Source organism: Trachurus trachurus (assembly GCF_905171665.1).
Source record: "Trachurus trachurus genome assembly, chromosome: 16".
In the NCBI taxonomy this organism is placed as follows: domain Eukaryota; kingdom Metazoa; phylum Chordata; class Actinopteri; order Carangiformes; family Carangidae; genus Trachurus; species Trachurus trachurus.
In genome coordinates this window covers 16,740,632-16,765,857 of record NC_139902.1, presented here as the reverse complement: position 1 = coordinate 16,765,857, position 25,226 = coordinate 16,740,632, and the positions used below count along the sequence as shown (strand labels likewise).

Genomic DNA, 25,226 nt, shown 5'->3' with positions numbered 1-25,226 from the left:
TGATGTAAGGCCTAAACAGGATGGAGCAAGTTGAAACATACCAGTGCATTGTGGAAGACCTTTTTAAACTCATGGACTGTATGTAAATAAAAATAGAGTAGCCTACATCTGTAGGTTAAATAACAACATATAATCTACATGAACACTCATCTAAAATAATATGAAGTCAGCAAGGAAGGAAACACTTGATTTAAATAGCACATTTCCTGCCAGAGCAACTCACTGTGCTTCACAGCCAAAAGTAGATACAGTAATAAACCGTTGTTAAGTTTTAGCCTATATATAATATATATAAATCATAAAGTAAACTGGAAAATGTGATCCTTTAGGAAAGTTTTAATTTCACTGTGAGCTGAGCTGGTCAAGGCACCTGGCAGTGATTGAGGGTTGTGGGTGTTGCTAGGTAACGGAATGCTGAACCGCCCCCGAGGCTGCACAGACACAGCTCGTGCCAGTCCTCGCTCCACACAGACATGTCGCAACTTCGAAATAAATAATGTAAAACGAAGTTAATATTTGTCGGAGAACATTTTTCGGAGTCACAACGAGTAAGCTTTCTTATTTTATTTTTTCTTTACACGTTTGTCAGTGGAAGTGACGGGGATAAAAAACATGTCATGGTTATAGAGAAATCATGTCCGACGACGAGAGTGTGCCCACTTTTCTTGAGGACGTCAGAGTAAAGTTTGTCGGAGAAACAGTTTGTGGGCTTCTCCGACTGCAGCGTCAAACATGGGAAAAGAGTGCTGTCCACGAAGAGTTTCAAACTCTTCTGAAAGACTTCTTCGAGAAGGAGTCTGTTGTGTTTTTCTCCTCATCGAAAAAAGGTTGTCTGGTTGCTTCAAAGGAGGTACGCCTGTAACATCACAGTACATTGATAAGTAGCTTAACGTAGCATGTATACATTTGGCAAATAAGCGAGTTGGCTAAAAGTAAGAAATGTTAGCTGTTAGTTGGCTACATGGAAATGCCATATTTGTTTCTAATAACATATTGTGGTATTATGCAGGTTTCCCCTGTTGCTCAAAACAAGACCATGTATTTTCTCAAGAAGAGAGTTCATCCTATCAACAGTGAAAACTACAGGGAACTGCTGCTCTTTGGCCTCCTGTCTCCATCACCACTTCTGCAACTGTCCAGCACAGTTGAGCAGGTGATTGTTCCTGTCACAGGCCTGTCTCATAACCAGACCTTTTACTATATCTTCAGTGACTTATTTACACCCGTTTATTGTTGTTTCCAGCTTGCCTTCATAATGTGTAGGTTTGTTCACTTTGTGTCTCTCGTTAGGTATGCGTTCCGCTGCTGTCAAACAACAAAAACCACCAGATGTGGCCAAATCTAATGTCTGAAGACATGGCACGACATGTTGAGAGCATGAGCAGCATAACATCAGTTGTGCAGGGACAGGTTTTAGGGAAAACCGTACTCCCTATCCCAAGTGCAACAGATAGGATGGAAACTTCACACAGCATCTTCAATATGTAAGAAAACACAGAGTTAGCTTTTATTTCATAAGCTGTACGGTTGAGTAACAAATATTTTCACATTCAGGTATAATAACAATGACAGGGCACTGGCCCACGCCATAGAGACCCAGGTCATCAACTGGACCAACCTTATCCAGAAAATTTTAAAGGAGGATTCATCGGATCTATTGAGGACCAGTTGTAATCCCCGGCCCAGTGTAGAGCTGAAGTTTTGGGCTTCCAGGAAGAACAACATACAGAACATCTATCATCAGGTATTCTTTCCTTTTCTCCTTATCTTCATTTAGGTATTGTTCAGTTTAGTTTTGTCTCCTGGTGTTACACTTTTGTTGAAGTGTTTGTGACTGTCACTTGCAGCTGCAGAGTCCCGTTGTTCAAAAGATGGCAAAGATTTTAGAGATGATGGATAGCAGCTATTATCCAACAATCAAGACTCTAGTTGGAAATGTATTTGATGGTAAGATTAGCTTGTCTCTTTCTTATGACCAAACTGTAGTTTGATCCTTCTGAAACGTCAGATGTACATCATAATGTGATTACCAAACCATTGTTTTAAATCTTCTTTTTTCTCAATCAAAAGCACTACAAGAGGCCCAGGACATTGACCTCCATCTACAGCCACTAAATGCACACATATCTCAGCTGGAAAAGGGAGGGTTTCCTCACTTGGAAACATTCATCCCTGCACTATTTCACACACTCTTCCTTATCTGGACCAACTGCCAGTCTTATCAAAGACCACCATGTATTGTTGTCTTACTACGAGAATTTTGCAATCTGCTCATTGAACAGGTAAGGATTCTCATTTCAATTTTCTTTTATATTGGTTTACATCATGACACCAAATTATTGCAAATCCAATAAGACAAGTGCATGGGATTTTAATCACCATATCTCTGATGTCTGTTATTACCTCTTTGTGTGTGAAAAAAAAATTGACAGATATAAAATCTATCACCCTGTAGGCATCTACATACCTCTCTGCAGATCTGCTGCTGAGAGAGGATCCAGTGGAAAGTCTGCAAATGGTAAAGAAGGTAATACAAGTCTTCAGATGTTTCAGAGACAGTTACCAGACCCAGAGGGAGAGGTTGGCCAACCATGTGAAACATGCACCCTGGGATTTCCCATCTGCCATGATTTTTGCACGTTTCAACCAGTTCCTTAATCGTATGCTACAGCTGGAGGTGAGACCCTTTTTTTTCTTCCTTTTTTGTGTTCATGTGTCACTGTGAGCTTGTATGCAGTGTTCTCCAATTCAATGTGTTATCTTTTCAGGGCTTGTTTGACATTATGCAGGACTTTCAGAGGATGGAAAAGCTGGAATTTGGTGGACTTAAGGGGAAACTCTACAGTGAGCATGCTGCTCAGATGTACACAGAGTTCACTAACCACTGCGAAGTGTTGAAGCACAGTGAAAACAGCCCATTTGACTTCAACTCTCAGGTGAAATTGTAGAAGAATCACTGTCACTTTTGACAGCATTTCAAATGCTAATTATGAATTTTATGGAGACTTAGAGCAAAATCATGATACAGACCTTTAAATGAGTTAATTAATTAATTTGTCTGCAGGATTTTGAAAATGAATATAAGGACTTCAAAGCCTGGACTGTGGATTTTGAATGCCATCTTGCCAGCCTCCTGTGCTTGGCGTTTAAGGATTGTTCAGGACTGGAATCAGCTTTTAAAGTAAGCATGACTGGATAATAGTTGCATAATGATGTCACAAACAAGACTGTTATGAGTTACTGACAAGTCTACTAATGTCTGTTGTCTTTTGTCCTTTAGCTGCTAACTATAGTCGGACCCTTCCTTGAGAGAAGCCAAATTAGACAGATATTCAGCCCTAACTTCTTTTTGCTACAGCAACATTTCCGAGAAGAAGTGGAGAAATGTAAATGTCTGTTTAAATCCCAGATCCATCAGGTAATCAATGTTAAACTCACCGCTGACATATTAGCAATATCTATTCAAGGCACTTGAACTGAAAAGTGATTTATTTTCTGTACAGGTGGAGAGAGGCCTGACTAAGAACATGGCTCAGACATCCGGAGCACTGAAGTGGGCAAAAATGCTCAGGGAACGTATTCAAACACCTTGGGAAAAAATAAGATTACTATTTGACATGTCAGTAAAAACACCTGACGATTTACCAGTGAATGAATGAATTAGTTACCAATACTAGCAAGTATACAGATACACAGTTCAGTATCAACCTTTACTATTTGCAACATTTCCAGGTCTACAGAGGGTGTGGAGGTGGCGAAGGAGAACAACATGTACATGGAGATGATGAGTCTACTGGACCAATATGAGGTGGACATTTACTCTGAATGGTGTAATCGTTTAGAGCAGGCCTGCTTGATCAACCTGAACCAGCCCCTTATCTGCAGAAATACCTCATCTGGCCTGGTCTCAGTCAACTTCAATCCAAAGGTAATTGTTGTCCCACAGCGCTAAATCATTTTTCAACTTACTGGGAGAGACTGACGTAGCGTTCTTTGTCTTTTTTTTTTAAATAATGTGTTCCTGTGCACTTCTATACATACAGTATGTCCCTCAAAATTAGATCTCTAAAAAAAATCCCTACAGTGGTGCAAATCCATTTTACACACTGCTGACTGAATTGATGAGAGGTGAAAAAAAGCAACTACTGTTCAAGGGGAATAGCTATTTGCTATAGTTATTTAATTTAGGTTATTATATTCTCCAAAGGTTTCTGTTAGTAGAGACAAAACATTTTGCCACCACCCCACTGTGACTATGCATATGACTTAATCACTATTTCCTTTCACTCCTCAGCTGACTGAAGTCTTGAAAGATGTGAAGTATATTCAGACTCTCAGTCAGGTCAACATCCCTGCAGCTGCAATGACTGTGTTTGATAAGCGTGACATGTTCACAAAGGTAAGAGGCATATAAAGCATATTGCTTTATGGGCTCACACACTTGTGCACAACTGTGTGAGTTAAATAACAAGCAGCATGCCTTTTTAATTATCTTTTACATAGAAGACACTGAAAATATGTCTTTTCTTCCCACTTGCATTTTCCAGTATGTAAGCAGTCTGCAGCTGTTAGTACAATGGTACAATAAGCTCAAGCAGACGGTGCTAGAGGTAGAACTTCCTCTCATCCGAGCTGAGCTGGAATCCATAGACCTGCAGCTGACCAGAGCAGAGACTGACTTGACATGGCAGGATGTGGACTGCTGTGGCTTCATCAGCACCACCAAAGACCAGGTCCAAGACCTCGCATGTAGAGTCAGTAGAGCCAAGGAAAACTGTGAAGCCATTCAGTCATTGATGAAAGGATGGAGCAAACAAACCATGTTTTGCAGAAAGGATAACAAGAAAGGATCACTCATCCAACTGGAAGACAGAGGAGACCGTGTCAACAAGAAGTACAGGGGCATGAGGAAGGATGGAGATCATATCTATGAGCTGGTGCAGGTGTCTATGGCTGAATTTATTATAAAAGCCACTTGTGTATTTAACATTTTTCAGTACAATACTTACAAAAATACAAAGTATTGATAGTTTTTGTGGTGACCATCTCTCCAATATTCTATAATTTTCATCAGGAGAATATGGTCCTTTTCCATGCTGACCCTGCCTCAGAAGTCTGGCAGTCCTACCTGGAATATGTGGATGAGATGGTGGTGGAGGGACTCTTCAGCTACCTCAGCCACTCGCTTCAGTTCTTCGTGGACAACATGGAGTCATGGCTAAACCAGGCCCCCCTGTTTGAGGCTCAGTTGATGCTGAATGGTTCAGAAATGGTCTTCTTCCCCTCACTGGAAAGAGATGCAGGGGATGGCCTCTATGAACTTGTAGAGGGACTGGTTGGAGACATATTCAAGACTTCAGTTAATATCAACAGAGTGGCTGCACATCTGAGCACAGAGAGCTACCAGGTACTGTTCTGTTCTTTTTGGATGTCAAAACAGACATAGTTTACATATTACAGTGGTTCTGTTCTGTTAAGATAGAAGAAAATCAGTTCTTTGGTCATAATGTAATGCTTGAAAGTGATTTTGATGTTGTGTCGAATGAATGTGTATGCATACAAACCATATTGCATGCTCTGCAGTTTTTAATCTATATAATTATGATATGCTCTGATATACAGTATAATTGAACTTGTAAGAGGCACAAGTATTAAGTACATTTTCCATTTAGCAGATTGCATTTCTAAATCATTTAATTTAAACTAGTTAAAAGGTATTCAGCTTAAACTTTCTAAACTTGTTAGAGTGCATTCCCCTTTAAGTATAAGACACTGGAGATGTTATATGTCATGTAATATAACTCTTACAGGATGTAATGGATGGCATGCTGGATTTGTTGGACCTGAGACATGAAATAATGGAGCGAGTGGAGAACGTCCTGAGGAAAGCTATAAATTACCAGAGAAAGTTTGACTGCTACACCCATCTGTGGCAAGATGACAGGGCTGAGTTTCTCAGCCAGTTTCTCCTGTATGGACGTGTTCTAACAGCTGAAGAGATGGAGGCTCATAGAGCAGATGTACTCCCTGAGAACCCGCCTACAATCGATAACTTCAAAGAACAGGTTAAAAAAAAGGCTTTATTAAATCATGGATCATATTGTCTGTGCATGCCAGGCATCCTAATTGTAATCTCTGATGTGATCTTAATTTTACAGATAGATTATTTTGAAGATCTCTATTCTGAAATTTCCAAGCTTGAAGATTTCAGAGTTTTCAATGGATGGTTTCGGGTAGACATCAAGTTCTTTAAAGTCAGCCTGCTCAACATTGTAATGAAGTGGAGCTGGCTTTTCAAAGAACACCTCCTGACTTATGTCACTAACAGGTAAAGTTAAGATTTGAATGTCTATTTAATACAAACCAGACCAAAACTTTGGTTCTTCTTACTGTGTGCTTTCTCTCTCAGTCTTGATGAGCTACAAACATTTGTCCGAACCACTGTTGGGGGATTGAACCATCCTTTGGCCAACGGAGACCACCATGACTTGGTGGAAGTCATGAGTCACCTGCTGGCTGTCAGAGACCGACAAACAGCCACAGATAAGATGTTTGATCCTCTCAGAGACACAATTATCCTCCTGGAACGATATGGTGTGACCATACCAGACCAAGTCTACTCTCAGATGGAGGTAAAGAAAGGAAGGGGTTAATACTACTTTTTCCTTACGACTTTTAAGTCGCAAATTAGTAAATTAGTAATGATTTATTCAGAGACAAGAAATCAGAATGCTGTATATGTATACACCAATCAGGCATAACATTATGACCACTGACAGGTGAAGTGAATAACTCTAAATTACACTTCATCATAGCACCTGTTAGTGGGTGAGATATATTAGGCAGCAAGTGAACATTTTGTCCTCACAGCTGGAAGAATGGACAAGCGTAAGGATTTGAACGAGTTTGAAAAGGGACAAATTGTAATGAGCAAAAGCAGGACCAACACAATATTAGGCAGGCGGTCATAATGTTATTACGAAAACGATTACGAAAACTTTATTATCCACTGAGTGGAAATTCCTCTTTGGTTTCACCATAGACATGTCTTATGCCTGATCGTTGTATGTTTGCCATTTCACTTTCAAACAAATTCTCTCCATAGGAACTTCCAGAGAAATGGTGTGAAGCTAAAAAACTGGCCGTGAAAGTAAGGCATGATGTAGCTCCAATGCAGAATGTAGAAGTGATGGTTTTACGAAGACGATGCATGGCATTTGAGGTGACAAGTCACTTTTATATTTTAATTTGATAAAAAAAATTATATATGCACACTTTTGAAGGTTTGAAGACCATTCAAGTGGTATCTGTTATTTTTCAGGTAAAACAAGCAAAATTCAGAGAGATGTTCAGAGCAACTGCACCCTTTGGTTACAACACGGTGCATCCCTACATCAGTCTGGAGAAAGTATGAGCTCAGCCCTTGTTTAATTACAACATTAAAATATCACAACACTCTATCCATCATGGATAACAGTTGTCACGTTCTTTTCTAGTCTGAAAAAGCAATACGAGACATGGAGAAAGAAGTAACAGAGCTTCAAGAGTCCACAAATCTATTTGATGTTACTATTCCTGACTACAGAGACATTAAACTCTGCAGAAGAGAGATCACTGTCCTCAAAGAACTGTGGGACATTGTTGTATTTGTGCAGGTAAGTAGCGTAATGTATATTGCATACTTAAACATCTCTATTCCTGAGGAAATTGAAGTACGGTTGAATGCCTCATCACCTTACAACGCTAACCCAATAATTCAATAACATGACCAGCCTGTCCTCGTGGTGGCTGTCATTGATTCTTTGAATACCCCGAAGACACTAAATGTCCCCATTAAGCACCCTCAGCCCATTGACCCCTCTGCATGTTACTTTATCTATACAGAGCAGTGTGAAAAACTGGACAATGACCAAATGGAGGCAGATAAACGTGGACCAGATGGATGCAGAATTGTGGAGGTTTGCCAAGGTGAGGTCACCAACAGTGCTACATCACACCAGCACATCTCTCCTGCTGTCTTGCTGTCATGCACCATTGCTGTTTGTAACAGATGCCCTTAATAACTAATTATGTTTACCTGCCTTCTGTTTGTGTAGGACATACGGAAGCTTGACAAAGAGGCTCGTGTGTGGGATGTGTATTCTGGGCTAGACCTTTATGTAAAGAACCTGTTGGCGTCACTGCGGGCCGTGAGTCATCTACAGAACCTGGCAATACGAGAGCGCCACTGGGTGCAGCTAATTAGTGCGACACAGGTGCGTACCAAGTAGAGGTCTTACTATAGAACGACGTTTTGCATGTCTTGGTTGACAGAAGTTTGCATTTGAAAATACTGTAATTCGTTTTAAACAGATGGACATCACTGTGACTGACAGTACCACCTTGGAAGACCTTTTGGCTCTGCAGCTCCATTTGTTCGAAGATGAAGTTCGCAACATCGTGGATAAGGCAGTCAAAGAGATGGCCATTGAGAAGGTTCGTCTTTAACTATGAATAAATGCAACCACATCAAAAACGGAGTCTTTGACTCATAGTTACCAATGACATATGTCACATACTGTATCACACACCATTTCTTGACAAAGCTCTCTATTATGAATAGGGTTCAGACCTCTTAAAAGTTGAAAGATAAAAACACACCCAGATGGGAGATATAAAGTTTTCACTGGACAGCCAGAATCACTTTATTTGGTTATTGTTAGATAAGGTTTATTGATAGTTGGAAATACAGTCATACAGTTTGAATTTAAACAGTGTCATCATTATACTATGTGTTATTTGAATTTTAGGTTGTAACAGAAATAAGTCAAACATGGGCATCAATGGAGCTTTCATATGAAGATCATTACCAGACATCTGTGCCACTTCTTCAATGTGACGAGGAACTTATTGAAACTCTTGAGGATCATCAGGTAAATATCTAAGTTGCTGAACTTGTTCTCAAGACCAGTTGTCTGTGAGACGCTCTGATAGTGATGTACTGAATAGAGATGAGAGTGCAGAAGGGGGCTGCTCTGTCTGACTGTCGAACAGCACAGCTGAGACTGAGAGGTCCCTATTGAGTCCTTGGATTTATAGCTTCTTTAGGACACAGGGCATTGTTGCACTGTGGGGGTCTTTGTATGTGTACACCAGATGTATTTCGGAGAGTTAGGGGGGTTTATAGCCAGCAATTACAAGTGCTTCCATCTTTGTGTAAAAAGATCGCTTTCCTCCCCCACTTTTTTTTTTATGACTGAGCATTCTGATGAGGTTGAAGTTGTCTAGAAATTAAACGATACATGTTATGATGGCTGTGTCCAAAATCACTCACTACTCACTATATAGTGGACTATATACGTAGTGATCACGTCATTTTGTAGTGCTTTCAGGATGTTTAGTGAGTATTAATATACCCTATAAGTGGACTCATAGTATCCCACAATGCAGCATGAAAAGAAGTGTAGAACTGATGGTCACTAAGCAAGTAATACATACCATAATACAATTCGGTCATTTATCGTGGTTATGATCATTGATCTACAACGTTTTAATTGTGTGACGTAATTAACTGTGCGGCAGAGTAGTGTCCGAAAGTGTTTTTTCATTTTATCAGTGAGCTGACTATATAGTCCTCTATATAGAATTCACTATATAGTGAGTAGGAAGAAGTGAATGAGGGAGTGATTTCGGACACAGGCGGAGTCTTGTTATCTGGTGATGTGTTGCATGGTTATGTGGTTGGGTGGTAATATGTGTGTAGGAGTTTTACATTGTACTAAATCCTTTAGATAAACTATGCTAATGGTTCTATGTTCTCATCCTCAAGGTTCAGCTCCAGGGCGTCTTTCAGAGCAAGTATGTAGACCACTTCCTTTCCCAGGTGGTTGAACTACAAAAACAGCTGACCGTGGCTGACTCTGTGCTGATGGTCTGGATGGAGGTCCAAAGGATGTGGGCCTACCTGCAAAGCATCTTCAAATGCTGTGATGACATCTGCCAACAGCTGCCTGCAGATGCACACAGGTTCCAAGCTATAGATGGAGAATTTAAGGTCTGTACATAATATGCCAGTCATGCAGTTATGTAAATTCAGTTGTTTTCATGGTTGTAAATGTGAGGTTTTTTTGGGTTCTTTCAGGAGCTAATGTTAGACAGCGCCAAGACCAAAAATGTCATAGAGGCCACCAACAAACCTCATCTATTTGAGAAGTTAGAAGATCTACAGAAAAGGTTTATGAACAGTTTGGTATTTTATAAATGTCATTATACTGTTTTCAGTTGAAAGTTTGTCCTTATTTTCCTGTACCCTCTTTCTAACAGGCTGGCACTGTGTGAAAAAGCTCTTGCTGAATACCTGGAGACGAAGAGACTTGCTTTTCCACGATTCTATTTTATTTCATCTGCAGACTTGTTGGACATCCTTTCTAAAGGGAGTCGTCCCAAAGAGGTACAGTAATGTAGATTACTCCTTTATGTTTTTAAAAAAATATATATTTGTTGTCACCATGTCTAGGCTTACTGCACTATATTTGTCATGAAAAAGTTAATGATTGTGTTTTACAGGTAACTGTCCACCTCTCAAAATTGTTCAGCAACATGTCAGATCTTGAGTTTTCCAAAAAAGAGCAGTTGGATAATCCTAAAGTTGTAGTGGGAATGTACAGCAAAGAGAGGGAGTACGTCCCCTTCCAGGCTGAATGTCGCTGTTTTGGGCCGGTAAGACACTGCATACATTCAGAATGTAATAATATGGATTAGCGATCACAATTGATGAAACAACTTGGAAAGGAATACTGTGTTTTAGGTGGAGGAATGGCTTACTGGTCTGGAGGAGTCTATGAAGGAAAGTGTCAGGGGTCACCTCTCTGAGTCTGTGTCTGTGTACGAGGACCGGCCCAGAGAGCAGTGGATCCTCGACTTCCCTGCCCAAGTGGGTCTCACTGGATCTCAGATCTGGTGGAGCAACGATATGGAGCTTGTGTTTAAAAGACTTGAGGAAGGATTTGAGTATGCACTGAAAGATTACAACAAGAAACAGGTACACATAATATTACATGTGAGAATATGTAACCTGCTGTTATACAGGGCCTGTGACATATGCAGGACATCCAGTAATATTTTGGTCAAAATAACAACTCAGTACTAGGGGAATATTCTTTATTATGTTGTTTACATTGTTACACAGTTTTTGCTGTTGTAATGTGACTTTCAATACTTAAAATTACAAACGAGAAAGGCAATGTGAAATATACAGCATGTGTATTGCTATCTTATTGTGTTCTTCTCTTATTTGAACTGTCTGGTTTCTTCAGCATTCCTTTGAATCCATTTTTCTTCCCACCTGCAGATTTCTCAACTCAACTCTCTGATCAGTATGCTTCTGGGAGAGCTGAGTTCAGGTGACAGACAGAAGATCATGACAATATGCACGATTGATGTCCATGCCAGAGATGTTGTTACCAACCTCATACTGCAAAAGGTGAACATAACTGAATCACATTATAATCAAGTATTCCTTTTTTGTGTGGCTGAATTAACTTTAGAGCTACGAGAACATTTTACTCAAGGTGTAACGTAAATATAATGATACATTGTCACAGAATGTCTTTATTTTGCTTGTCTAAAGTTTGATTGCAGTTTTTTGTTCATGACTGCCATGTCATGAAATTTGTTCTAATCAAGCTGTATTGAAAAGATGAACCTTCACCTGCTAGAGTCTAATGTGTGCTCCATCTCTGGTGATTAATTATCTCTTTGACATAGTTTGATACTAGCCATCTGTGTACAGGTCTCCACTTCACAGGCTTTTCAGTGGCTTTCCCAGCTTAGACATCGCTGGAGCGAGCAGCAGCATCACTGCTATGTCAACATCTGTGATGCTCAGTTCCTGTATTCTTATGAATATCTCGGAAATATACCACGACTGGTCATCACTCCCCTCACAGACCGGTAGGTCTGCTGCCTATTAGAGTTTAGTGTCCAGTGTTTTCAACACATTTGCTATATCTAACTTTGCTAACCAGTACAGTTGTGTTTTTCTGTGGGCTGTTGCCAAGTTTAGGTGCTACATTACCTTGACTCAGTCACTCCACCTGACCATGAGTGGAGCCCCAGCAGGCCCTGCGGGAACAGGGAAGACTGAGACCACTAAGGATCTTGGCAGAGCCATGGGTGTCATGGTATACATCTTCAACTGTTCTGAGCAGATGGACTACAAGGTGTGACAGATCATGATTATTTTCTTAGCCAAGTTCGTGTCTGGTTTAGATGTTTCAGTGAACATGTAAATTTGTAAATGTTTTTTGTTTATGTTCAGTCAATTGGAAATATATACAAGGGTCTGGCCCAGACTGGAGCATGGGGCTGCTTCGATGAGTTCAATCGTATCGCTGTGGATGTTCTGTCAGTTGTCGCAGTGCAGGTTAAAACTATACAGGACGCAATTCGCTCTAAAAAGAAAAGGTGATTGATTACACAGAATACTTGAAAAATCTTAATGTTGAGAAAGTATACTAGATGTTTGTCAACACTTTCTGCAATCTCACAGGTTCCTGTTCCTCGATAAAGAAATTGTCCTAAAGCCCTCTGTAGGGATTTTCATCACAATGAACCCTGGCTATGCAGGCAGGACAGAGCTACCTGAGAACCTCAAAGCTCTTTTCAGGTGGGAATGATACAGTCACTTTCCTTATACGGTGCCTAAAGGTCCCCACATACTCGGGCGTACATGTGTCCGCGGACATCCGCGCGTACTCGAGGCGGACTCAGTGCAGACCCAAAGTGGACGTCCGCCAGACCCGTGCGCGCAAAGCTCAATATTTACGACCGCGCGGACTCCGCGTACGCGTACTCGGTGTCACACAATAGACTACTCGGCGGGAAATCTTCACATCGACCTGTTTTTAATGTGACGCCGTACGCCCGACTATGAAAGCTCAAACGTCCGCGGACAGTACGCATGGAGTCCGCGCTGCTCACAGTACGCGCACAGTACGCCTGAGTATGTGGGGGCCTTTAAGTCAACATGGAATTCATTGTCTGCTCCTTTTGTTTCCTGCTGTAGACCCTGTGCCATGGTGGTGCCTGACACTGAGCTTATTTGTGAGATAATGTTGGTGGCAGAGGGCTTCCGTGGTGCTAAGCTTTTAGCCAGGAAGTTTATCACTCTTTACACTCTCTGCAAAGAACTGCTCTCTAAGCAGGTAGGAGAAAATCACTAAGCACTGTTATATTTCATAATGTTGGCTTAGAACAGAACATCAATAATAAATCTTTTCAGCTATGCCTCAGGAGCTCGGTGATGCATGAAACCATTCAATAACTCTTAGTACTTTGTATGACATGATTTATGGTAAGTGTAAACACAGGAGTACACATCTTTACTGTCTGTCCTCATTTGTCTGTTAGGACCACTATGATTGGGGTTTGCGTGCTGTCAAGTCTGTTCTGCTTGTGGCAGGGGGACTAAGAAGAAGAGACAAGACAAGACCAGAGGATCAGGTGACTTACATGTGTTTGTGTCACCTCACAGCTGCAAGAGGAAGAAGGATTGTATTATATAACCTATAAAACCATTTCTCGCTACACTTTATACCTGTAGGTGCTAATGCGTGCTCTTAGAGACTTCAACATGCCTAAAATTGTGACTGAGGATGTGGCCATCTTTTTGGGACTGCTGGGAGACCTGTTCCCAGGCCTGGAGGTTGAGAGAGAGAGAAGCTGTGAATTTGAAAAGGCCATCCGGAAGAGCACACTGGAGCTCCGGCTCCAGCCAGAGGAGACATTCATCCTTAAGGTTTGACAATATATGGTGTATACCAGGGCTATTCAACTATAGTTGTTGGAGGACTGTGGCCTGTGGGCCGGTCATTCTTCTGAGCTATCTTCTGTTACCATTTCATCGACAGCAGCAGTGTTGGGCAAATTACCCTTGAAAAGTAATTAGATTACTGGTGGTACTGATTACTCTTCTTAAAAATAGGCCAATCAAGTTACAGTTCTTATTACTTTATTTCAAAAGTAATTAGTTAGATTACTAGTTACAGTAGGCTATTAGTTTCTCCATTCTCTAAAAATTAATAAAAAAATAAAAAAATTCAGGCGGAGCAGGCCGACACTGTGTAGCCCAGGATGGGTAGTGTGGGAGAGACTTCTGGCCAGACTCTCTCTGGTCTGCTGTAGACAGTGTGTCGTTAACTGCCGCAAGTGTCGTAAAATGGGCATGTATAGGAGCGTCAAACATTTCTTTTGGCAAAAATATTGCACAATTTCTCCTCTCTTTCTTTGCTTTTCACTATTAATGTTAGGTTTTATGAAAAAAAAGATTTTTTTTTTTTTTTGTATTTTATGAAAATTATTATTTTCTTTTTATTATTTTATTTTATTGGTTGATGGGCCGGGGGGCTGGTCTAACTTGACATACGGGCTGGTTCTGGCCCGGGGGCTGCTAGTTGAATAGCCCTGGTGTATATTATGCAAATACTTAAGAAAAGAATGAAAATGTTTTCATGAATGACTTTATTTTGTTACTAGGTGGTGCAGTTGGAGGAACTGATGGGAGTACGTCATTCAGTCTTTGTTGTTGGAAATGCAGGGACTGGGAAAAGCCAGGTTAGATTACTTAGATTTCAAGCATTTTCTCCAATCAGATGCTCTGCTTAATAAGGCAGATGCGGAATATCAGGTATGTTTATTTTAACAGATGCTGAGAGTTCTCCATAAAACATATGTAAACTTGAAGAAGAAGCCTGTGTGGAATGACCTCAATCCAAAGGCAGTGGACAGAGATGAATTGTTTGGCTTGATCCATCCTGCAACGCGAGAGTGGAAAGATGGTAGGCAGAGCTGATTTTAAAAGAGAATTAGAAAAGTAGAACACAAGAAACGGGTCTAAATAGTGCTTATGCCTTGATATCTCAGTTGTTTGTATCTTTAAATCTCTTTGTAAGGTTTGCTTTCATCACTGATGCGAGAGCAGGCAAACATCTCCCACCTAGGACCTAAGTGGATTGTGTTGGATGGAGACATTGATCCGATGTGGATTGAATCACTCAACACAGTGATGGATGACAACAAGGTACCTCCCTTCTGTTCACTCATACACTATTGTACAACACATAGCAACTAAGGTGGTATAGATAGAAAAAGATGTTTCTTTCCCCCTCCTTCAGCAATCACTTCCTGGAGTGTGAGTACTTGGAGGTATTTTTCCAGAGCAATGAATCATGTCACAGTGATCCTGTGCCTTTGAAATATTCTAAAGCAAGTCTGTCAAACCTGATGAGATATGGAGGTGTTTACCTTATCGTTTGGGTAGTGTCATGTCCATCGTATTGACCATTCAAATGTTATGATATTTAGAAACTATAATGCTTCATACTATAACATTTCTTTCAGGTTCTGACTCTGGCGAGTAATGAACGTGTGCCACTTACCTCCTCCATGCGACTGGTGTTTGAAATCAGTCACCTCAGGACGGCCACTCCTGCTACTGTGTCCAGGGCGGGAATCCTCTATATTAACCAACAGGACCTGGGCTGGAATCCGTACGTTGCACCGTGTACAGTCACACCGCACCAGAACATTTTTGTGCTATTTTCTGTAGCACGTGTTTTATTTCATTAGTCATTAGTCATCGTATTTCACCAAAGAGACTATGATTTCGACAACATATTTAAATGTATTACACATCCTGATCCGATCAGCTCCGCAGTATGAAATAATTTCTTGGTCTGTTGCTCAGGTATGTTGCCAGCTGGATTGACCAACGAGAGCGACAGACAGAGAGGGCTCACCTCACCATACTGTTTGAAAAATATGTTCCTCGTTGTCTTGAAAAAATGAGAAACAGCTTCAAGACCATCACTCCCATCCCAGAAAACTCTATGGTGCAGGTACACAACACACAGGCAGGCACATTTTATTTATTTCTCCTTTTGTTTGCCTGTACAGCTAGAAAATCACTATCAAATTTTCCTCTTGTTCAGACACTCTGCACTTTGCTCGACTGCCTTCTAACACCAGAAAATATTCCATCTGACTCGCCACGTGAGCTGTATGAGACCTACTTCACCTTCGCCTGCATCTGGGCCTTTGGTGGGGCTGTGTATCAGGATCAGGTATGACTTCACTTCCTTTTACATATCAGCTTATATATACAGTAGCAGCCGTCAGGACAATTTGTGTGGATATGTTTCAACATGATAACACATACTCAGCATACTCCACAAAAGTATTTGTGTCCTAATAAAGGTCATAAAGCTTAGTCTTAGGTGCACATATCTCTAGACTTGTCCCTCCATTGAAATTAAGCATTTTCCACAGTACAATGTGTAACTGGGCATTACTCCACTTAGTTAAAACTCTACTTACTCCTTGCTTTGTCTTTTTATTCCTATCTTCTTCTCAAAGGCATGAATATAGCTGGAGGTGTGATACTTCCTTTTGTTGAGAGGCATGTCAAGAATGTCAAGTGACCAAGAATAATATACACTTAACTGTCAATCAGTTGGACTAATGGTGGGGTTGTCCATTGAAATTACATGAATTAATGCATGATATTATATCTTCAATGATTTGTCCAGCTCTGTGATTACCGGGTAGAGTTCAGTCAGTGGTGGACCAAAGAAATGAAGACAGTGAAACTACCAGCACAGGGAACAGTGTTTGACTACTACCTTGACCCTCAAACAAGACGATTTCTGCCCTGGAGTGACACTGTGCCCCCGTTTGAAATGGAAACTTGCACACCATTACAGGTAAGGACATATACATAGTGGGGGAGAGTAGGACCCTTCAACATTTCAAAGCATTTTTGACACATAATCACTTACACGATCACAAGAAGTGGCCTTCTTAAAGAAAAATAACCAAAAATGAACAATACAGTCATATTAAAAATGTATGTGTGCCTCAGTGAACATAATAAGAGAGGGTAAAGTCACATCATGAGGTTATGGCAGGGGTGCTAGAATGGATGATAGGCTTACCACTGTGTCTGATTACCATCTACTACACCCCATACCAGACTGTGTGGGGGTGAAGGCATGAGCAACAAGGCTTGCGCTATCACCCACGCTCTATTGTCTTTCTTTATGCTCCTGCGTACAGCTGTGAATGCTCCAAAGGCTCTTGCTGAGCCATAATTAGTGGGGTTTTGTTCTGAACAAATGATGCTATTATGACAGAATAGTTGTGGTGTACTGGGGAAATACAAGAAATTATAAATCACATACAATTCACTGAACACATGTCTGTCAATAAATCACACTCAAAGAAAGCCATAATAACCATGTATGTTTCTGTTCTCTGTCTTCCTGCTGTTTCTATGATTGCAGGCTGTTCTGGTACACACAGCAGAGACTGTGCGTCTTCGGTACTTCATGGACTTGTTGCTGGAGAGGAGACAGCCAGTGATGCTTGTGGGGAATGCTGGAGTGGGAAAGACTGCACTTGTCAAGAACAAGTTAGACTGTCTGTCAGAGAGTTACATGACCACAAAAGTACCTTTCAACTACTATACCACCTCCCTCATGCTGCAGGGTGAGTGTGAGGGGGTTTATGAGTTGCTCTGTGCTAGCACATCAGGTAAACTGTAGCACCATCTGCTGGTAATTTTCAGATGGAGAGAGAGAAGAGTGGAGGGAGAGAAAAACTCACGCTTAAGTATTGTTAATTGTTTTAATCATGACATTCTCATGCTTCCAAAGCTGGTTTGACTAGGGTACGGTCAATCTACCTCTTTTTAGTTTTGCTGTTTTGTTTTCAGCAGGTAACTGTTGTGTGGCTGATGTTTTTTTGTCATTGATTTGATTTGTCTTTGCTTTCTGTTGCAGGGATTTTGGAGCAACCATTAGAGAAAAGAGCCGGCAGAAGCTACTCCCCTGTAGGCAACAGAAGGCTGGTCTACTTTATAGATGACATGAACATGCCAGCTGTTGATACTTATGGAACTGTGCAGCCTCATACACTTATACGCCAACATCTGGACTACGGCCACTGGTGAGAATATCCCACACATTTAGTACGAGTTTTGCAGTTGTCTGTTACCAGCACATAAAAACACTCTAGCAACCATCTTATGTTTATTAAATCAAGCGTGCTTCCATTTCTTTCCATTTCAACCTGCAGGTATGACAGACAAAAATTGACCCTAAAAGAAATACACAATACCCAGTATGTTGCCTGTATGAATCCAACTGCTGGAAGCTTCAGCATCAACCCCAGACTGCAGGTATCTAATTCAGCATAATTTATTTTTCAATACAAATATTATCAGCTGTGTTGAAAGAATCACAATAGCATCTTTTTAAAGACTGAAATTTAGTTCGAATTAAAAAAAAAAAGGAAAATTAATGTGTGTGTGTGTGTGAATTGGTGCAGAGGTTCTTTCATAGATAAATCATGCAACAGATTGAACATGGGGAGAACTACCACCAAAAACAAGCCGATTGTGCATAGTGTACATACTTTATATTTTTAATTCAAAATTTAGGGTTAGATGGAAGTGATCCTTAAACTAGTCTATTTTAATAATTAAATACTGAACATTTTCTGAGACTTGGTTGTGCCTGTGCTCCCTACAGAGACATTTTTCAGTGTTTGCGGTGAACTTTCCTTCGTCTGAGGCTCAGGTGTCGATCTACAGTAAGATCCTGTGTAGCCACCTGAAGCAGCAGTTTTTCAGTCCACTGGTTCAGAGGGGCGCTGCAGCTGTGGTCCAAGCTGCCACAACACTTCATCACAAGATGGTTCACAGCTTTCTGCCCACGGCCATCAAATTTCACTACACATTTAATCTACGAGATTTATCTCATGTCTTTCAGGTATTGCTGATAGCAGACAAGTTGTACTTTGAATGGACTTTTGAATGTTTAGTGAAATATTAATTTTAGTATCTGTTTTGTTCAGGGAATTCTCTTAGCTGGGCCAGAGACTGTGAGAGACAGCACTGAACTGGCACTGCTGTGGTTCCATGAGTCCTGCAGAGTGTACTCAGACAGACTGGTAGATGACAAGGACCTGCAGTTCTTCCGGAGGCTCCAGATGGAGACTGTGCATGAATGCTTTGAGGTGCAATACAGATTCTGATTAACAGTGTAAACTGTATAAATTGCTGTTCTTCACCTTCACATAATAACATTGACCGAAAGATTGAAATGATTTATTATGCTTGTCCTCGTCCAGGGACTGGAGGACAAAAAGGTGACAAAGCAGCCCCTCCTCTATTGCCACTTTTCCCAAATGGGTGAGGAAGCCTCCTATGCTCCTGTTAGAGACTGGTCTGTGCTCAGGACCATTCTGACAGATGCACTGGAGAGCTACAATGAGCTCAATGCAGCCATGGATCTGGTGCTGTTTGAAGATGCCATGCAACATGTGTAAGCAGTGGATTCACATATTATAATAATTACATTAATTACATTATAATAATCATTGTAACCTTTTTTCCTTTGAACCAAATCAAATCAAAGTATAAAAGTACTAAGAGGAGGATATTAGATCCTTTATAAAAAAGAAAACGTGGCAGTTTATTGGACAGTGGAATTAAAATGCTGTGAGCTACATTTGTTAAAGGGTTTTGTGTGCTGTAATGGGAACACCATATTACTTTAAAAAAAAAATGCAATCTTTGAAGATGTTTACATTTGGAGGGACACATGTATTTAATGGCATAACAAAGATTATGTTGTGACCAGCTGTCGCATCAGTCGCATCCTGGAGTCTCCCAGGGGTCATGGGTTACTGGTTGGGGTCGGGGGCAGTGGAAAGCAGAGCCTGACTCGTCTGGCTGCCTACATATCGTCTGTGGAAGTCTTCCAAATCACTCTAAATAAAGGTTACAGCATCCAGGACCTCAAGGTAAATGTTGATGTCATTAATCCAGAATTTTAAGTGCATAGTAACTACAAAATCTACAAAAGCTAAAGTGATATGCTTTTAGTTACAATCATCGAGCATGGCGCTAAAATACATTATTATTATGTAAAATCTAAATAGTTAACTTAAATCAAGGTCTTACAAAAATGTCTTGATCAGTTTTCTCTCTGGTTGCATGCAAGATATTGATGAAATTCTGTTTTGTTCAGCTTCTCCACTGATGCAAGAAATAATTGTCAGATCCTATTAAAAACCACAGGGAAATATTTCAATATCTTATTGATGAAGCAAGTTTGTCAATCTAATCATTTAATATCCCATTTGTGAGGTGTTTTCATGAGACTTGTGCTATGTCACTGATTATTGTTGAACAATTTGAAATTCTGTGGTTGACTCCATAACGTGTAAACAGCATACATGTCCATTCATTCCATTTGTTGTTTTACTTAGATGGATCTGGCAGGCTTGTTCCTAAAGACTGGAGTGAAGAATCAGCGTGTGGCTTTGCTTCTCACTGATGCACAGATACCTGATGAACGGTTTCTGGTCATTATCAATGACTTACTGGCATCAGGTCAGACCCCAACCCCATAATAGTTGTACTGTTTTTCCAGCTCTGTCAGCCTAAGAGAACAGTGTTTGTAGAATCGTATGTTGTTTTCCTCATCACGCTGTCGTTGAATAGATGTTTGCTGTCCTTTCATGTGATTCAGTTCATTAATTGACTTTATCAAATATATTCAATATATTGCTGTGATTATGACTGTGCCTTTCCCTGCAGGAGAAATTCCTGAGCTCTTTAGTGAGGAGGAAATGGAAGGTATCGTGACAGGTGTGAGAGCTGAGGTCCGAGCTCTCGGACTGCTGGACAACAGGGAGAACTGCTGGAGATTCTTCTCTGACCGAGTCAGACTACAGCTCACGGTCTAGTCTTGCAAACTCTCTCTACTATCTTCAGTTAGCCAATGTTGCTTTCCAACTTTATCTTCTGAATATACTTACAGAGCACCACTGTTCCATTGTTTAGCTTGATAACATATCAAATGTTTTCTTGAGAGAACCTTAAAGACAAACATTAGACAAGAATAGATTAATATTTAATAAACACAATGCTACTCTGAGGATGACATTTTTTATGATGTGCCATCACAGCCATTATTCACAACAAGATTATGGGGAAAATCCTGCTCCAGCCATTTTGAACTTGAAAACCAAAAGCACAACTGCTGTGTTATGTTATTAAATATGTTTGACATGTTAAATTACCAGAGCCAGACAAACCGTGGGGGTTAAAAGGAAGGAAATTCTTGTCTCAGTACACACGTATGCCATCCAGCTAATCTCTGCGCCAGGGCCTCTGGGAGCGTCACCGTCTGCTCCAGCCAACTGGGAATGTGGCTGCCTGTCCACATGCCAATGTGATGGCAAATGGGGGCACAGAGGGCTGCCAGTTATGGGTTCTTGAATGCATCAGTGCATCATTGTTGATTTGTTGATTTCCCTATGTTCACTCGCATGTCTTTTTATATTCAAGCATGGGAATTCACCTTTGCACATACAGTACGTGTTTTTGTGTGTGGTGACTCTTTGTGTCTCTGGTTTCCTATTTGTAGGTGGTCCTGTGTTTGTCTCCTGTGGGCAATGTCCTTCGTGTAAGGGCCCGTCGATTCCCGGCCCTTGTCCAGTGCACCACCATCAACTGGTTCCATCCTTGGACTACTGATGCTCTGCAGTCGGTCAGCTCCAGGTTCATCCAAGAGATTGAGGGCATTGAGGTCAGGCTTTTGGCTCTACGCTTTCCACTACACATGCGTGATATTACAGCAAATAGCAGTCAGAGTTGCATATGTATGTGTGATTTGCAGTATTTCCCTTGCTTTGCCATGTACCCTCACATTCCAGACTGAGTTAGACTAAAATGAACACCTTCTAATTACTATGGTGCAGCTGGATTAACTTTTCAATAGATCCCTCATCATTAGTTCTCTGCTGAGGTACTGACAAATTGCTGAACACATGCCTGGAGACTCACAGTGAGTGCAAGCATATCATTGTTTTCCATCATAGCAGTGGAACGATCACAACCCAGGATCATTTATGTTAATGAGAGAAGAGTGATTAAGCACATAACGACCCTCTAAGGAGGCACAGCTGTCACAACCAGGAAGTGTCATCACATATCTGAACATGTGCCAGACTATTAGTTTCCACTATGTGTGTGTCGACATCTGTCCATGTGTGGATGTCCATGTGCAGAAAAAATGTTTTGTTGTGGTAGTAGCTGTAGTACTTGAGAAGTTGCGTTATAAGAGTGTTAGTGGTAAGTGATAATAATGGAGACAACACCAGACATAATGTTGTTAGAGGTGCTTTTAGTAGTACTGGTATAGAGATACGCAGAGAAGGACTTGAAAAATATAATCAAATAATCAAACAAACACAATCAAGGAAATAACTTTGTGTAAGTTTGTGCATTAATCAGTATAAATATAAATATGTAAGACATCTAAAGTTATTAATGATTGTTTATCTTCTTAAAGAGGCAGGAATACAAGAAATGAAATGATCATTTATTTAAAGTTGAAAATGCACAACCCACTGATAGTTGCTACACAAGGCCAATCAATGAGAACTTCTCTCGCATCTCAACTGAACATAGCATTGTTTGTCAAAAAGCATTATGTCAGATCTTAATTAATAATGATTTTATTTCCTACTGGCTCCACAATCATTAACAATGGCTTTTTGTGAATTATGTTTAGCCTTGATTCTTGTATTCTCTGCTCATTTGTTTTTGCTCTAATTGATTGCTAAATGTATGATTAATGGAGGTTGTGTGTCATTGAGCACCATATGATGAATACCTCATTGGAATATAGTACAACAGCAACTGAAGACAGTGTTTAGAAAGTTGGAGGGCATCAGAGATAATGTAAACACTGTGCATGTCTTACAAGCTGCATGTCACTGGTCTAAACACATTATTTTCATAGAGGTTTCAAAGCCTAATCATTCCTGGTAGCTGCACCTAAATTTCAGATTGAGTAAGTCAGGGCCAGCCAAGTAAGATGGCAAAACTTGTAGATGAATTCAAAATTTATGAAGATAATATTTCAGTCCCCATCAGGTTGTGGATGTTAAACTCTACTCAATCCAGCTCGCCCTGCACTCCCCTACCCCCCCCTTGTCTGCTTATTTTTACAGCCTGCCGTCCAGGAATCCATCAGTCTTTTCATGGCCTACGTTCACACCAGTGTCAACCAGGCAAGTGAAAAATACCAGCGCAATGAGAAGAGGTACAATTACACCACCCCCAAGAGTTTTCTCCAGCAAATCACCCTGTACAGAAACCTTCTGGAGAAGAGCCGGGCTCAGCTACAGCACAAGATGAACCGGCTTGACAGCGGCCTTCAAAAACTCCAAACCACTGCTGCTCAGGTAAACGTCTTCATTATATACTGGATGGGGGCTAATGTTAGGGTTTAAGGCACAAGGTTGAGGTAGAAAAATTTGAATGAATATTTGTCTCTGATCTAAACAGTGTGGGTTCTTAACTGACATATTAATATTATACTCCGAAGCACATGAAATTGTTTTTCTCTGTTTTAGGTTGAGGATCTACAAGCCAAATTGGCATCCCAGGAAGCAGAACTGACCTTTAAAAACCAGAATATTGAAGCTCTAATTACAAAGATTGGACTGCAGACTGAGAGGGTTAGAAACAAAAGGGAGGCCGCAGATGTTGAGGCACAAAAGGTGAGCTATTCTGTCAGATATTGGTTTTCACACCATTTTTTGGTTTGTTCTACTCTTCATACCTCATCATATCGCTATCAATTACAATATAGTCTTTCTGTGAGTTGATAAAATGTGGTTGTTTTTTCTTACAGGTTGCTGTGATTCAGGCAGAAGTATCAATCAAACAAAAGGACTGTGAAAATGACTTAGCCAAAGCCGAGCCATCACTGACAGCTGCCACAGCAGCGCTAGACACTCTCAACAAGGTAATCCATGTTATCATACAGTACTAGCCAGAATTCCATCAAAACCTCAATCAACCCTAAAGATTATGTAATGTCTCTAATTGTTTTTAGATGAATCTCACTGAGCTGAAGGCCTTTCCAAACCCTCCTGTGGCAGTGATCAATGTAGCAGCAGCTGTGATGGTTCTGCTAGCCCCCCGCGGTCGAGTGCCTAAGGATCGGAGCTGGAAGGCGGCGCGGGCCTTCATGGGCAAGGTTAAGCTGTCATAATGTCAATCACATCTGCCTGATTAATGCCAATCTAATTTGTGTGTGGGCCTTGACCCTGGCCCTGCCCAGCGTCTCTCGAGTGCTAACATTACAGCTGGATGTCTTTATGAATATGCTCACTCACTAGGAGAGCAAGTGTGTTGACCCATTTCTCAACCTCTAGCGACTATTAATGCAAGTGTCGCCATTAAAGGATGTATTAGGTTTTTGAAAACCAGTAATATTAAGCATGAAATTAAGGTTCATTATTTTTCTTTTTCAGAAGTAAATTTTAGCATTTTAATCATATTATGTTTTTGAATGTATTAGTTGGTTGGATTTGGTTAAAATACAAATGATACATTCATCTTATATACATAGCAAAAAAACAAAAAAAACTAAAAAAACTTCAGTTTAAAAGATTATTTTTAATGAAGTGGGCAACAGGTGAATATAAGAGAGGAAAGTATTCTATTAGTCACTGTTACACCAGTATGCCTGCTCAGTTTTACTATATAGTCATAGGCTGTGAGTATGAAATCCATACAAAGTCTTCTCACAGATTTCATTTAATAACAGAGATTCATTCATTTGTGTATAATGTTATGACGAAAGGAATCAAATATATAATTATTGTTGTGCAGGACTGTTTCCTTTTAAATCCTTTTTTTGACCAGGGACTTTTTTTCCTGACAGCCCCTGATTTTATTCTGGTATGGGCCCAGCCCCTTTTATATACCGTAAGGGACTTTTTACTCTAGACTGGGCCCAGGCTTTCAGCATGGATATCAACATACTGTATAACCTGTATTTGTGTTTATGTGTGTCAGGTGGATGACTTCCTGCAGGCCCTGGTGTCATATGACAAGGAACACATCCCAGAGACCTGTTTGACTGTGGTGAAACAACAGTATCTGAAAAATCCAGAGTTTCACCCTGATCTAGTTCGGACCAAATCTACAGCTGCAGCCGGTCTCTGTGCCTGGACTATAAACATTGTCAGATACTATGAGGTCAGACAACGCCTTATGATGAGTTGTAGTCATCAGTTATCAGTTGTAGTTAAATGTGAACACATTTTCTTCCATTTCTTTTGCAAAAATGTATCTATTTTGGAGATATTTTTCATGTGTC

General features: G+C 40.5%; 1 protein-coding gene across 1 annotated transcript in view; it reads left to right on the top strand.

Annotated features, from left to right (window-relative positions):
- Positions 1-634: 634 nt before the first annotated feature.
- The window catches only part of LOC310999280 (dynein axonemal heavy chain 11), a gene marked incomplete at both ends in the record, with an annotated part of 36,305 nt that continues 11,713 nt past the window's right edge, over positions 635-25,226 (top strand). Inside the window, 60 exons of the mRNA XM_083989618.1 lie at positions 635-850; positions 1,010-1,153; positions 1,291-1,484; positions 1,555-1,744; positions 1,848-1,947; positions 2,071-2,282; positions 2,456-2,677; positions 2,769-2,936; positions 3,065-3,181; positions 3,281-3,418; positions 3,504-3,619; positions 3,733-3,928; positions 4,295-4,399; positions 4,548-4,943; positions 5,075-5,407; positions 5,811-6,065; positions 6,159-6,328; positions 6,410-6,632; positions 7,106-7,222; positions 7,322-7,408; positions 7,497-7,655; positions 7,885-7,968; positions 8,097-8,255; positions 8,353-8,475; positions 8,790-8,912; positions 9,809-10,033; positions 10,121-10,212; positions 10,303-10,429; positions 10,546-10,698; positions 10,787-11,020; positions 11,330-11,461; positions 11,771-11,931; positions 12,044-12,200; positions 12,299-12,444; positions 12,530-12,646; positions 13,046-13,184; positions 13,390-13,482; positions 13,583-13,777; positions 14,515-14,592; positions 14,684-14,816; positions 14,931-15,058; positions 15,379-15,539; positions 15,737-15,875; positions 15,969-16,100; positions 16,566-16,739; positions 17,319-17,523; positions 17,817-17,982; positions 18,112-18,214; positions 18,567-18,806; positions 18,892-19,053; positions 19,168-19,361; positions 19,680-19,842; positions 20,311-20,434; positions 20,642-20,784; positions 21,474-21,635; positions 23,065-23,298; positions 23,470-23,616; positions 23,751-23,864; positions 23,955-24,098; positions 24,923-25,105. Of these exons, the coding sequence (XP_083845744.1) occupies positions 635-850; positions 1,010-1,153; positions 1,291-1,484; positions 1,555-1,744; positions 1,848-1,947; positions 2,071-2,282; positions 2,456-2,677; positions 2,769-2,936; positions 3,065-3,181; positions 3,281-3,418; positions 3,504-3,619; positions 3,733-3,928; positions 4,295-4,399; positions 4,548-4,943; positions 5,075-5,407; positions 5,811-6,065; positions 6,159-6,328; positions 6,410-6,632; positions 7,106-7,222; positions 7,322-7,408; positions 7,497-7,655; positions 7,885-7,968; positions 8,097-8,255; positions 8,353-8,475; positions 8,790-8,912; positions 9,809-10,033; positions 10,121-10,212; positions 10,303-10,429; positions 10,546-10,698; positions 10,787-11,020; positions 11,330-11,461; positions 11,771-11,931; positions 12,044-12,200; positions 12,299-12,444; positions 12,530-12,646; positions 13,046-13,184; positions 13,390-13,482; positions 13,583-13,777; positions 14,515-14,592; positions 14,684-14,816; positions 14,931-15,058; positions 15,379-15,539; positions 15,737-15,875; positions 15,969-16,100; positions 16,566-16,739; positions 17,319-17,523; positions 17,817-17,982; positions 18,112-18,214; positions 18,567-18,806; positions 18,892-19,053; positions 19,168-19,361; positions 19,680-19,842; positions 20,311-20,434; positions 20,642-20,784; positions 21,474-21,635; positions 23,065-23,298; positions 23,470-23,616; positions 23,751-23,864; positions 23,955-24,098; positions 24,923-25,105 (9,747 nt within the window). The remainder of the gene's footprint in view (positions 851-1,009; positions 1,154-1,290; positions 1,485-1,554; positions 1,745-1,847; positions 1,948-2,070; positions 2,283-2,455; positions 2,678-2,768; positions 2,937-3,064; positions 3,182-3,280; positions 3,419-3,503; positions 3,620-3,732; positions 3,929-4,294; positions 4,400-4,547; positions 4,944-5,074; positions 5,408-5,810; positions 6,066-6,158; positions 6,329-6,409; positions 6,633-7,105; positions 7,223-7,321; positions 7,409-7,496; positions 7,656-7,884; positions 7,969-8,096; positions 8,256-8,352; positions 8,476-8,789; positions 8,913-9,808; positions 10,034-10,120; positions 10,213-10,302; positions 10,430-10,545; positions 10,699-10,786; positions 11,021-11,329; positions 11,462-11,770; positions 11,932-12,043; positions 12,201-12,298; positions 12,445-12,529; positions 12,647-13,045; positions 13,185-13,389; positions 13,483-13,582; positions 13,778-14,514; positions 14,593-14,683; positions 14,817-14,930; positions 15,059-15,378; positions 15,540-15,736; positions 15,876-15,968; positions 16,101-16,565; positions 16,740-17,318; positions 17,524-17,816; positions 17,983-18,111; positions 18,215-18,566; positions 18,807-18,891; positions 19,054-19,167; positions 19,362-19,679; positions 19,843-20,310; positions 20,435-20,641; positions 20,785-21,473; positions 21,636-23,064; positions 23,299-23,469; positions 23,617-23,750; positions 23,865-23,954; positions 24,099-24,922; positions 25,106-25,226) is intronic.